The following is a 12848-nucleotide window of genomic DNA, read 5'->3' as shown; positions in this document are numbered from 1 at the left end:
ATGGAAGGAGCTGGCTAAGCTGGGGCCAGACTCTGTGTGCTCTGAGCTGGCTGGAATCACAATCCTTGTATTTTCTGAGCGTGATTCTTCCCTGGGATTGCTTAGTGATCTGCTAAGTCAGTTGAGGGTTCCTACCAGCCTCTGCTGTTCTAGTGGAGCCAAAGGAAGATTCCTGCTTCCTAGAGAACTTTTCAGAAGCAATGCATCCCCATGGCTAGAAGGGTGTTTGTGGTGGTTTGAATGGAATGACCTCCATAGGTTCATAGGGAGTGGCATTATTTGAAAGAATTAGGGCATGTGGTCTTATTGGAGTAGGGTGTGGTCTTGGGGGAAGTGTGTGGGCTTTGGGGTTTCAAAAGCCCAAGCCAGGCCCAGTGTTTCTCTCTCTCTCTTTTCCTTCTGTTGATCTAGGTGTAGAACTCTCAGCTCCTTCTCCAGCACCATGTCTGCCTGCGCTCCGTCATGCTTCCCGCCATGATGATAGTGGACTAAACCTCTGAACTGTAAGCCATCCTCAATTAAGTGTTCTCCTTTATAAGAGGTGCTATGTCTTGCTCATGGTGTCTCTTCACAGCAATAGAAACCCTACGATAGTGTTTTTCACTGAAGAGGAAAAGAAAAGAAAGAGACCGTTCCTGGGACTGCAAAGAGTCACAGCAACGTAGTGTAGAGAGGGGGGCTTAATTGAGGGTGAGTTTAATTCCCACGGGCATTTGCCAACACCTGCAAATATTTAGTTGCTACGGCTACGAGGCATTTTGTTATTGGCATTTTGTAGCCTCAGTACCCAGAACTTTCAATCCAGAATTTTCCACTCCAAAATACCCAAATGGCCGAGTTTAAGAAACCCTAGTTTAGAGGAAAGAGACAGGAACAAAACCAGAGCTACTTGGCTTTGTGCAAAAGAGCACACCCATGACCAGGATGAGGCAGAAGATGGTCAGAGATGAGCGGAGGGGACGGGATGGTTTCTAGCTGTGGCCAGGAAGCGACATATGAGGGTAGAAGCTGTGTTCTGGCTAGCCTGGAAGTTTTCATGCTGCCCCATGCACCACGGTCTGGCACTTAGCAAATGCTCCCTCATTTCAGTGAGGGTCCACTCAGCAGTGTTATGAGCCTTCCATGAACCTGCAGGTTCTGAGCTGGGAGAGCAGTGAGGGAAACCTGTAGCCCTTCATCCACAAGGGGATAAAAACGTGAAAGAGCCACCACAGCTGAGGCACATTAGTGCTCACAGAGAAGGGCTGACCTCTGACTCAGAAGGCAGGGTGGACTGCTCAATGGCAAGGTCATTTGACCTGGGTCCCTGCAGAGACAATACAAGTTTGCTAGAAGCCCATAGAGCTGGGAAGCCAGGTTGGGAGGAGCAAGCAAGTCGACTGAAATATGAGGTACGTGGGTCTGATGCAAGGTGAACCTCCAAGTCGGCCACATGCGGCTTCACCACTATCAAATAACCCGAGAGCTGCTGGGCCTCCTCTCCATAGGCGTCACAGGAAAGTGGACCCTTATCTGGAGCGGAAGCTTTCCAGTCAGAAATGTCTCCTGGTGGAAGATCCGAGATGTCCAGCTTGGATATCCTGATTCCACCCAGGGCTGGAGGGCCCTTGAGCAGTGATGGCCTGCCCTGGTTGGGGAGGTTGCGGGAGCAGTGGGACACCAGCTTGGAACATTGTAACCCGTGGACACACATGAGTTTGGTCGAGCTTGAGCTGAAATGCGGAAGTGTTCCTGGGTCCTGCACTGTGCTGCTGGAAGCCCCACAGCTGCCCAAGGACACCCTCAGCTCTCCCCACACATGTCTGGGACATGGATACATCATTTGAGCTAGCCTGGCACCCCTTGCTAACTAAAGTCACTGGGGTAGACAGACCCAGTGTTCCCTCCAGGACAGGGAGTCTGGGACACCCAGACTTCTAGACACTTGAAATGTGCTCAGGCATTAGGGGAAGGCCTTGCCACCTTCTCCAAACCCAATCATGATGGGGTCCCATCTGGAGTCAATGTGGGCTTTATCCCATCAATAGCTCCCTAGGGGTGTTGGGAAGGCTCTTCCTGACCTGAGGCCTCACTTATCTCCTCTGTAAGATGGGGAGATCAAACTGTGAAGGCTCTGAGACTCATGAGTGTCCCTGCAGGTGCAGTGGGCAACAGAATCCATGTATGGTGGGTATCGATGTACCTATGGATGTAGGCGAGACATGGTACCTGAAAGGACTCATTCATGGTGTCAGTGGTACCCGGGCTAGGCTGGTGTGAGCTGCTCTACCCTCAGGTAGGCATGGTTGGCTTGTAACCACAGCAGGACTAGACAGGGGTCCACATTTGGGGTACAGAGGGTGTGGCACTGTATGCCAGTGTGCTGGGTTATAAGAGGGTGGGCCAAGACCTTGGGGTTGGTGGCTCTGTGCCTCCAACTCCCAGCTGTTCCTGTTCCCATGTCAGTACCTTTCCCACCTGGAGGCCATAGGGGTCACTTACCTCATTGTAGTAAGGGCAGTTTGTGGACTCCTTCATCGATGTGTATTTTTTCTCATCGCCTACTTCCACACACACCACAGGGTCCATGTTCAAGCCCACCAGCTGCCGAGCCTCGATCACTGTGATGCTGACCTGCCGAAGGAAGAGAGAGGGCTACATGAAGGACTGTAGGCATCTTATTAGAGTCGAGTGCTGTGGGATGGTCTGTATGGCAAATGTGTTGCTGATTGGTCAATAAATAAAACACTGATTGGCCATTGGCTAGGCAGGAAGTATAGGCGGGACAAGGAGGAGAATAAAGCTGGGAAGTGGAAGGCTGAGTCAGAGAGACACTGCCAGCCACCACGATGAGAAACAGCATGTGAAGATGCCGGTAAGCCACGAGCCACGTGGCAAGGTATAGATTTATAGAAACGGATTAATTTAAGCTGTAAGAACAGTTAGCAAGAAGCCTGCCATGGCCATACAGTTTATAAGCAATATAAAAGTCTCTGTGTTTACTTTGTTGGGTCTGAGCAGCTGTGGGACTGGCAGGTGAGAGAGATTTGTCCTGACTGTGGGTCAGGCAGAAAAACTCTAGCTACAGTCGAGTCTTACCAGAGCATGGGATCAGGCAGCAGGACTAGGAATTTCAGGAGACAGTCCAGCTTGCAGTCAGACCCCAGGCTCTGGGTTGACTATGGCCCCTGATTTGCTGAGTGATCCTGGGATGTCTGTACTGAGAGAGGTGTGGGGACTGGTAGCCTCTAGGTCAGTGTTACAGAATTGCCCAAGGGAGAAGCATTACCAAATCCTGGTTCTAGGCCATTCTCCTGATCAATCTCACCCATGTGGAAGAAAGGTCAGGTATCCGTTTTTCTAAAGCCAGTCAGGCATTTCCAGCCCACCCCAGGCAGCCACGGACAGCCATGAATGCAAACAGCCAGAATGCAAACAGTAAATTCTACTGAAACATTATGAACAAAGCTAAAAAGTTGTACCCACTAAAAGTTCCCGTTGATTCCTGGGTTCCAAGTTCTCCCTAGTGCCCTGGCTCTGCTGGGGGAGGGCTGCCAAGCCTGCCTCGCCGGTTTCCCACCCTCAGAAACAGGCCAAGCTGCTCAACTCTCCCTGAACTTGCTTTGGATCCTGTCCAGGGTTTCTTGTTTACACTGCAGACCTCTGACATACCCTGGGCTTTCTAAAAGCTGGCCCCTTCCCAATGTCCCAGCCCCTCCCCTTTGTCGAACTTCCTGAGTGGCTGGAGCCTCACTTTCTGGCGTGGTTAGAGTATGTGGTGTGCATTCTCTCGTGCCCTTCCACAGCCTCTAACTCCCTGGGATCTTCTGTCCTGGGAAACCCTGGTGCAGCTTGTCTGTTCTGTCAATAACTATTTAGGGGACACCTGCTGGGGCCAGGCACCGGTGAGGCTGGAATAAATTCCTACTCCTCAGGGATCTTACTATAAAGGAATACTGGCTTATAAATTTTAAACTAGTACATACGTATTTTAGTTTAGAATATACATAAGAGATCCCTTATATCTTTATATGCCCATACATATAAAGATATGCATAGCTAAAGGATGCATATAAAGATACATATATGTGAAAAATGTATTTATATGTACATATATAAAACTGAAAAAATGAGACATATATAGAGAGAGATAGAAAGGAAAGGGGATAGGAAAGGGAAGGAGAAGGGAGGGGAGAAGGGGGAAGGGAGGGAAGAGAGGGGTAAGGGAGAGGAAAGAGTGTGATTTTTGATGCAACTGCTATTTTTTCTGAGTCTTCATTTCAAGCCATTAGCTCTGGCCTTGGATTTGGTGGGGCCAGTCCCCATTAGGATTGCTATGGCAAAATAGAAACAGGTACAGATTTTGGGTGGCTGGTCTTGGCGCTGAGCCTCAACCTGACATATGGCCAGGAATGGATGCAGAGGACCCCGTGGGCTCACTGAACTGCATATTCTCAGCTCCGAGCTGAGACCCTAGCCAGAGAGGGTTAAATAAGATGATGTACACCTCGAAGCATCACAGTACTGAACACTCCATGAATGGAGAGCCAGCAGCATAAGTGGCCCCTCAGACAGAAGGTGCCTCTGGTAGCGGCCATGTAGGTAGCATTGGTGGGATGCTTCAGATTGCTCCACAGGAGACTTGAACTTGTGTTTTAACTCAAAGCCTCGGGTCGCTGTCAGCATTTCCCCGCTAGCTAATTCGACTGTAAGAACAGCTGTTTGTGTCGCTCATCTGGGTCTCTGGCACTTTAGTTGTTATGCTTTTGATGCAACTTCTAAATACGATTTTACTCAGGAGGATTATTTTCCATTTTTAGATAAAAAGAATCCTTACTAAAATTACCATCCACTGTGTTCTTCAAGGTCTTATAAATAGCTCGAAGACCGAGAAAAATCCACACAGCAGAAACGATGCTAGGGAAATAGAAACCCTAACACCAATAAGACCACTGCCAAGAAAGTACAGAAATGCAGAAGCGATGTGCACTGAAGGAATACTTGAACTATGTGAGCAGCCGCTTCTATTCTGGGGCTTGAGAGGCCAGAGGGGCTGAGGTTTGAAGGCTTTAGAATCCACGCTTGAAAGAGTCACAACAGTTACCATTTCTTCAGGGAACCAAAAAGGAAACAAGGCTAATTAACTTAGCTCCAAGAAGTTGATGATGAAGCGACACTAAGAGTCCTTCTGGAATATTCCTTGCACAGTGGTGCATGGAGTTTTAACTTCCAGAAACCTTTTTATGCAAAAGGTTTAGAAATTCTATTAATCTACAGCTAGCAACCCCCCTCCACCCTCTCCGCCAAAGAAAAAGGTTTTCTGTGACTTAGGACTGGGAAACAGACAAGTACGGTTTTGGCCAGATGTGCCAGCTGAGATTAACTGTCCCATTCCAAGAGGGTGGTTGGTTTTCATGTGTGTATTCCATCTTTTGTCCCCTCCTCTGTTTGGTCCCTTTCCCTGTTTGGGGATTCATTTTTCTGTATTCTGCAGCAGAGCTTAGCCAGCCACAGCGACCCAGGTCAGAAGCTGACAGTCAACATGGCGGGTGAAGTTTGGAGGAGAGCAGATGGTTGAAAGGAATGAAGAGATGGGGGAAGGGACATTTCTGGATGAGGATGGTCCCAGGGGTAGCCTGGGAGTGTGAGATAGAGGTGAGGGGCCCAGTACCGGGGCAGAAGGGAAGCCCACTCCCATAGCCTCCCCGATCTCTGCCTCAGTTTTTTGTGTGTGTCTTACCACTTTCAGTGAAAAGCAACAATGTGGCCATCCTCTGTATTTGTCAGGAGGGGATGGGCCACCCACTCATCAGAATGTTGAGAAAACCAAAACCACGATGCCAATAAGAAAAAAAAAAAGAAGATGCAGGAAAGCAAAGAAACTTCTATTTCACACATAGCCTTTCCAGGAAAAACCAGGGAGCAAAGGGAACCACCAGGGGGACCACGTGACCAGCTGGTGCCTTTGGCTGCCCCACCATCTCCTATTGAGGTAAGGGCTAGAGTTCTCAAGAGCCCTCTCCAAGCGATCACAAGGAACAACGCTGAGTTGAGTTAAAAAAAAAAAAAAAATCTACTCAAATGTCCTGCAGGACCCCAAGAATAATGACCTGCTTTGGGGACTTCTGTTCATGCATGCATCAAGACTGTCAGGGGAGGTTAGAGGGAAGAGGTGACAGGGATACCCACCCAGCATTCTTTGTGTCCCCTGGTCTCCATGGCCAGAGGTAAGCCATGACCAGGTAGGCAGATCACGCTAGTGGTGACCGGGAGGCTGGAGTGGAGGGGCAATAGGGAGACATGGAGGCTGAGGGGAAGGGGAGGGGAGGGGTCCAGCAGAGGCTGGGGGGTTGGAGCTGGCCTGGGAGATGGAAAGATGCTGGAAACGGGAGAACCTCAGTGTTAGGAAGAGAGACCAGGGGACAGGCTAGGCTCATGAGCATCTGTGCTATGAGGGACAGCTGCCCACTCTCCTGGGCAGAGTGCACATTCCCTGGGAGGTGACAGTGGTTTGTTGTCGTGGGCAGCTGTTCCAGCTTTGACCTGGAAGTACTACCCCCACTGAGGCTTCCGGTAACTGTCATGCCTACGATGTAGGGCCGAGATGGGAGCCCTTAAGACTGGAGATTCAGATGTGCTGGCTCTGTTGGTTCCTGGATCCTGGATGCTGGAGGTAGACGGAGCAGAGTTCCCCAGAGAACACTGCAGGACTGCGCCACACCTTTCCCAGACCCTGTAATCTATCCCTTTACTTGTAAGTTACCCCACAAAATAAACCTCCCTTTTAACTACGTGGAGTGGCCTTAATACTTCCACCAATAGTTTGTCTCTTTTTAGACACTAATAATTAGGAAAGGATTTGAATGTTCCACCTGTCTAAATTATCCACGGTATACAGCACACTGGCGTCTCTTCCCACAGGCCTCCTTTCGTTGTTGGTATCTGTCCTTCACAATGGTTCTGACTCTCAGGATCCCACCTGGACCTGAGTTCTGCCAGACTCTCCTCTCATCTCTCCAGTATCCTGAGCTCTTTGAGGTCTTACTGATAAATGGCAGCCAAGTTCCCCAGAGGAGAGAAGTCGCTGTCGGGTTTATTTGGTTTGAACATGGTATTTATCGGGAGTAAAAATATTTTGCATTTGAATCCTCCTCACTCCCTCTCACACAGTGGATAAATACGTGCAGGTGAGCTGTGAATGGACCTGTCGGGAGACACACAGTGCTGCCGGGTGAAATGGGGTAACTGGTTCAACTCAGGTCTAAAAGACTTGGGTGGGAAAACTATCTGGCCTGGGACATAAAAGTCCCTGGCAAGAAGCAGCTTGGGAGGAAGAAGTAAGTGTTGAGCTAAGAGAGACCGGAAGGGAACACTCTCCAGAAGCCTCACTACCGAGAACAAGGTGCTCTGACTGCTGTCACTCTGAACCCTAGCTCCAGCCTTGATTTACCCGGGACCCATGACCCCCTAACTTTCTTGGTTCCAGTTCTTACTGTAAAAATGCAGTAAAAAAAAATTACATTCAGATGGTTGTAAGAAGGGCATCATCTCCATGGAAACACACATTCAGCCCCTAGCACAGTGCCTGGCTTAGATAGAATAAGTCTTTACAATAATAAATTGTATGAACAATGAGTTCCCATGCTTTTGCACAGCAGGCCCCTGGCATGGTCTCCACGTGGATTTCCCTGATCCCAGTACACAGAAGCAACCCCCTAGGTTTCAGTCTCCCCGAGAAATCCACTAATGACTCAGGACATTGTGTTTGGGTTTTGATAGGTCAGGGGACCACGTTCCCAAACCTCCAAGGGACTCTAAAGACTTGAGGTTGTCTATAATTTCAGGGTGGCACCATGTGACATGCCACGTGGAGCTATTTTTTAAACACCAGAGAAAAATGATTACTGGATAGAAACAAACCAAAGGAGGCATTAAGGGAGTCAAGGCGAATCCTTGGGAAATGTGACCGGGCATATGAAAAGTAGACAGCGCCATTTAACCCTTTGTATCATTACCTGAGGGAGGTGAGGTGGGGTTGTCTATGCATAAGGGTAGTGAGCACGGGGCTTGGGAAATAGGCGTCGAAAAATAAGGCTGAACTCACATCAGTTTCTGACCTATAACTGGTCCTGTTAACTCTTAGGGGGGAGTCTGGAGTCACGGTGGGTCCCTGGGCCTGTCTTGAGAGACGCTTCCTCTTGCCTTTCTCCTCATTTTGTACATGAGGCCTAGGTGTTTCCGGCTTGTACGCCTGTCTATTGTGAGCCATTCTATTAAACTCTGTATCTCAGGCTGGGAGAAGAGCCAGGACTAAGGGTCTGGGCCTGCAAAGTGGAGGCCACTAGGGTCTGGGTTGGTACCCCCCCCCAATGATGCTTAGCCCATGTTCTGCCTATACTGTGGCTACACCCACAACCCTCCTGGCCAGACCTTTTAAAATTTAGAATTAGAAACAAGTAACTACTAATCTAAGTACCAAGACACAGCAGAAGTGGGGAAATCACTCCTATTCTTACTGTCTGGAGATAATTACTTCCAGCATTAAAATAAACTGGAACAACTTAAAAATATACCCACCATTCTCCAACAGCTCGTCCCTGAACTGTCTGAGTGTGTGTGTGTGTGTGTGTGTTTCTTTTTGTTTTTCCCAGGCTCCCCTTTCCTTAGAATCTTCAAGAAGCTTTGAGCAGTGCAAAGACCCTCCAACTCTTCCTTGCCTTTGCACCTGCCTTGATATGTCTAAGAAAGCCAGGCAGAAGCCAGCTTTGAGAGTCGGCTTGTGATGCTCTCTGACCCCCTGGTTCTTACATGAGTCTACCATTCACACCTGGCAGGAACACCCCACTCCAGCAGAATCTGTAAGACCCAGACATCCGGGTGTCCACCCACCTGGTAATCCATGGGCCTCCCAGCACTTGGCTCCATTTTAATGTCTGGCTTAGACCTGAGGAGGAGAATGTACTGTCAGGGGTCTATGTGAGGGATGGAAAAGCCAGGGGGACAAGACTGTGGTCTTCAAACACTCAATTCTGCCAACAGAATTGGGGGTGGGGGTGGACGTCCTCATTGGCACTAACGAGAGGACTAAGTAGATGCAGGCGGGACAGAGAGATGGCCACCGGGTGAACAGAGCCACGTGGGACTAGTCAGCTCTGTGTTTTCCCTCCACCCTCAGGGGCTCGAGGACTCTGCCTCTACAGGGGAAGGAAAGGACAGGGCTTGGGAGAAGCTGCTCGTGGGCCCTGGTTTCTCTGCCCCCAAATCTCAAGCCTGACAAGTCGGTCCTGCCTGGCAGGAAGGACTGTGGCACGTGGGCTACAGGCCTCTGGCCCACTCACCGCTTGTTGGAGACATTGCTGGTGAGAGCAGTGACCGAGGCCAGAGACACCGAGTCGGGATCCAGCCCGTCCCCCAGCCGAATGGCCAAGTGGTCCAGGTCCTCCATCTCCAGCACGGCTGGCTCATCTAGGGAAGAAGAGGGTAAGTGGGTGGATGCAGGGCTAGGGACGGTCTCCTAGGAAGGAGAACCAAATTTCAGGTTTATTTGCTGGCACTTGCTTAGAATGCTACTACCCATACAATTCTTGTTCTCTTATTTGTCTGTCTGTCTGTCTGTCCGTCTGTCCGTCTGTCCGTCCATCTATCCATCTATCCATCTATCCATCTAAGGCAGAGAGAGTCTCATTATGTAGCCCAGGCTGGACCTCTGCGTAGACCAGGCTAGCCTCAAACTCACAGAGACCCAGCTGCCTTTGCCTCCTGAGTCTCGGAATCGAAGATGGGCACGGCCATGCCAGGCTCTACCTAACATCACTTCTTACGAGGTTTTCATTGTCATTATGTCTAGTCTTACTTTCTTTTGTAATCTTATCCGAATGTGATTCTCTTAGTCAAGTCCATTTTCCAAAGCTCTGAATGTCCTTTGTGGAAGACAGTAGAAAACACCCTGAGCTTACTACATCCATCTCAGGACAAGGGCTAACTGTTAACACAGAGGCCTGCCCTCCTGGGTATGAATCCAGTGGGATGAAGTGATGATTTGGAAAAGCCATCCAGAGATGGTAGGTTTGGGGTTCGGCAGGCAGCTGTACCCTCTGTCTAGGAAGAGTGCAGCCAAACCTGCTAGAGAAGAGTTTTCTAGGGCCAATGGGACACATAGGAAAGCCTCGATGTTGGCGACACACAGCTCCCCTCTCCGCCCCACGTACCCCCTATCTTCCATCCGTCCTTGTCTCCTCCCAAACAGCTGTCAGAGACCCTTCCAACCTCCTTTCTTAGGAGAGACCCAAACACGAGGGTCACTACTATAGCTCTATAGGCCCAGTGCCCTCCCTCTAGAGACAAGCCTGCTGGCAGCTGCCAGGTGCAGCCCAGCATGCTTCCTCGCCACTCTCTCTGCTAATTAAAAGTCTCTGGGCTCCTGTGAAGTTAAATACTCAATGTAGGGAGGAGCCGATCTCCCGGGCAGAAGTTCCACATCCTATGCTTCCTTTTTCCAGGCCAGCCAATGGGAGTCCAAGTCCTGCCCAAATGGCTGTGGGAGTGGCCAATGGAGGTGGGGAAGGAGGGCCCTTTGGGACCAGCCTAGGGCGGTTTAAAAGATGATTACAGTGGCTGATGGAGTTGTGTGCATGGTGGGCAGGACCACGTTGCCTACCTTGTCTTTGGGGCTCCTCTTTGTGGGACCGAGTCTTGCCAAGTTTCATGGCCGAGAAAACACTCCTTCCCGCTCTGTAAAAGGGGGACCCCAGAGTGAGGTGGGGGCTGGGGGTGGGGAGGGATAGATGCATGCAGGAAAAACACAAACACACAAGAGACAGTCCCCGGGGAACTCGGAGAAAAGGAGATAGAAGCCCTGGGCCCAGCTGACTTTTCCCAAGATACCTTCCAAATTAGGGGCCAGGAGCCCTGGAGGACATAGAACACAGGACACTTCCTCCCTGTCACCTTCTTCAGGTTAGTGAGGAGCAGGTGGGAACCCCAGCTGACCAGGGAAGTGGCCTGGACTGTGGCTGGGTCTTAAGCTTCCCAGCCTGACCTCGGCCCAGTCTTCTCAGAGCTCTGAGATCTGCAAGGTCCCTAAGCGTTCTTCCTGTCCACGTACCCCAACTAGAGCTAACCGGAAAAGAGGCCAGGTGCCCAGAGACAGCATCAGAACAGATACAGAGAGAGGTCTGGGTGACTCGGAGGGACAGACTGAGGCTGAAGATAAGGTGGGAGCCATGGAAGCCAGCTATTCAGGTCTCGGGGGCTTTGGGACACAGGACCTGCTTTGTCTTATTCTATTCTCTGCACCTGAATTTCTTTAGTTCCCAGGGAAAAGGGCCTTTCTCTGATTTCCCCCCCTGCCTATGCCTTCCTACTGCCGACCACCACCTCCTACCAAGCCCCTAGAACCCATGGCAGACCCCACAGTTCCTACCTCTTCCTCTGGTGTGGTATGGCCGTGTGCCAAGGCAAAGGGCCTTGCAGTCAGTGGGGCTGAGGGAAGGGGCTAGGGGTCCCCACAGCCCTTCAGTGATGTCCCTGCAGCCGAGCCTGAGGTCTCCCGAGCCAGGAAAGACCGGGAGTAGGATCCGTGGGGGGTAAGTGTAGTATTCCATTACCCCATCCATATTGTATAAGAGGACACCTGACTCCCTGCATTTCCCATTCTCCTCCTCCTGGGTGTAGCTGCCATGCTATGGGCTCCCATGGGGGTAGGCACAGTCCCATTCCTAACCTGCTTCCTGCAAAGCCCCTGCCATTGGGTCAGCCTCGGCTGACAGAGGCTTGGGAACAGTATCTAAGACCCCCAGATTTTTGCTCTACAGGCTTGTACAGTGTGAGGCTGGAGAAAACCTTTCTGTCTCTACAATGGCCTGGACACCTCGAACCCCTCTACCTGGGATTGGGGGAATCAGCCTCATCCCCAAAATCCGGCCCTATCTTAAATCCCAGACACAGAGGGAGCCATGTCTGTGTCCTGTGGTGGATGAGTGGACAGGGACCTTTCATGTGTTGTCAACTCATGGATATGTTCGTTGATATGCTAGAAACAGATGAAAGGGGGGGGCAACCCTGATTTGTCCATTTCCCCTAGTATTGTGGGTTTAAAAATGAAGGAAGGGACCCTATGAAGGAAAGCTGCTGTCTTTGGAGTTATTATCATTTAGCTCACGTTATCTTCTTTGTTCCCTATTCTCTCAACTAGCAATCTCTTTTTTTTTGTCATATGTGGTATGCATGTTCACCTCTATGTGAATCACAGGTGTGAACAGGAGGCCAGAGGTTGATACTGGAAAGACAATTGCTCTCCGCTTTACCGAGACAGGGTCTCTGGCCGAACCTAGAGCTCAATGACCAGGGGCTGGGGTACATCTAAGGAAGAAAAGAGGCCACCAGAACTGACGACCTTGGTTCCATATCTAGGTCCCGCAAGGTAGAAGAAGAAAGTCAATGCCTGAAGATTGTCCTCTGACCTCCATCCATGAGCCATGGAACATACATGTCTCCACACACTCTCTCTAAATAAATTAATAAGTAAATAAATAAATGTAATTTAAAAAATTTCTTAAATACTTTTAACAAAACTAAAATCTAAAAAGGAAATAAAGTCCCAGACAGACTAAGCCTGGATCACAGCAAATATCCTTTGAAATTCAATCATCTTCATATCTATTTTGTGCTTCGAGTCAATAGTTAAGACTACAGAAATGGCATTGGAAGTTGAGGGGCTTAGGGATATAACTCAGTGGACAATATGCTTGTCATGCCTGGCAACCCACCTGTAATCCCAACACTCCGGAGGACAAGACAGGGAGTCCCACGGAGCAAGCTGGCCAACTAGACTAGCCCGGTCATTTGCAGAATGGGATGTCATTGAGAAA

The 12848-nt window shown here is 49.9% G+C and overlaps 1 protein-coding gene across 5 annotated transcripts in view; it reads right to left on the bottom strand.

Annotated features, from left to right (window-relative positions):
• The window catches only part of Otof (otoferlin), a 99896-nt gene that overhangs the window by 30536 nt on the left and 56512 nt on the right, over window positions 1-12848 (bottom strand). For all 5 annotated transcript variants that reach the window (XM_059248365.1, XM_059248364.1, XM_059248367.1 and 2 more), the window contains 4 exons: window positions 10637-10710; window positions 9318-9444; window positions 8869-8923; window positions 2482-2613 (listed from right to left, as the gene is read on the bottom strand). In XM_059248365.1, coding sequence (XP_059104348.1) covers window positions 2482-2613; window positions 8869-8923; window positions 9318-9444; window positions 10637-10710 — 388 coding nt within the window. The remainder of the gene's footprint in view (window positions 1-2481; window positions 2614-8868; window positions 8924-9317; window positions 9445-10636; window positions 10711-12848) is intronic.

Source organism: Peromyscus eremicus, chromosome 22 (genome assembly GCF_949786415.1).
Source record: "Peromyscus eremicus chromosome 22, PerEre_H2_v1, whole genome shotgun sequence".
Lineage (NCBI taxonomy): Eukaryota > Metazoa > Chordata > Mammalia > Rodentia > Cricetidae > Peromyscus > Peromyscus eremicus.
The sequence above is the reverse complement of the archived record's forward strand: the minus strand, read 5'-3'. Positions and strand labels throughout refer to the sequence as shown.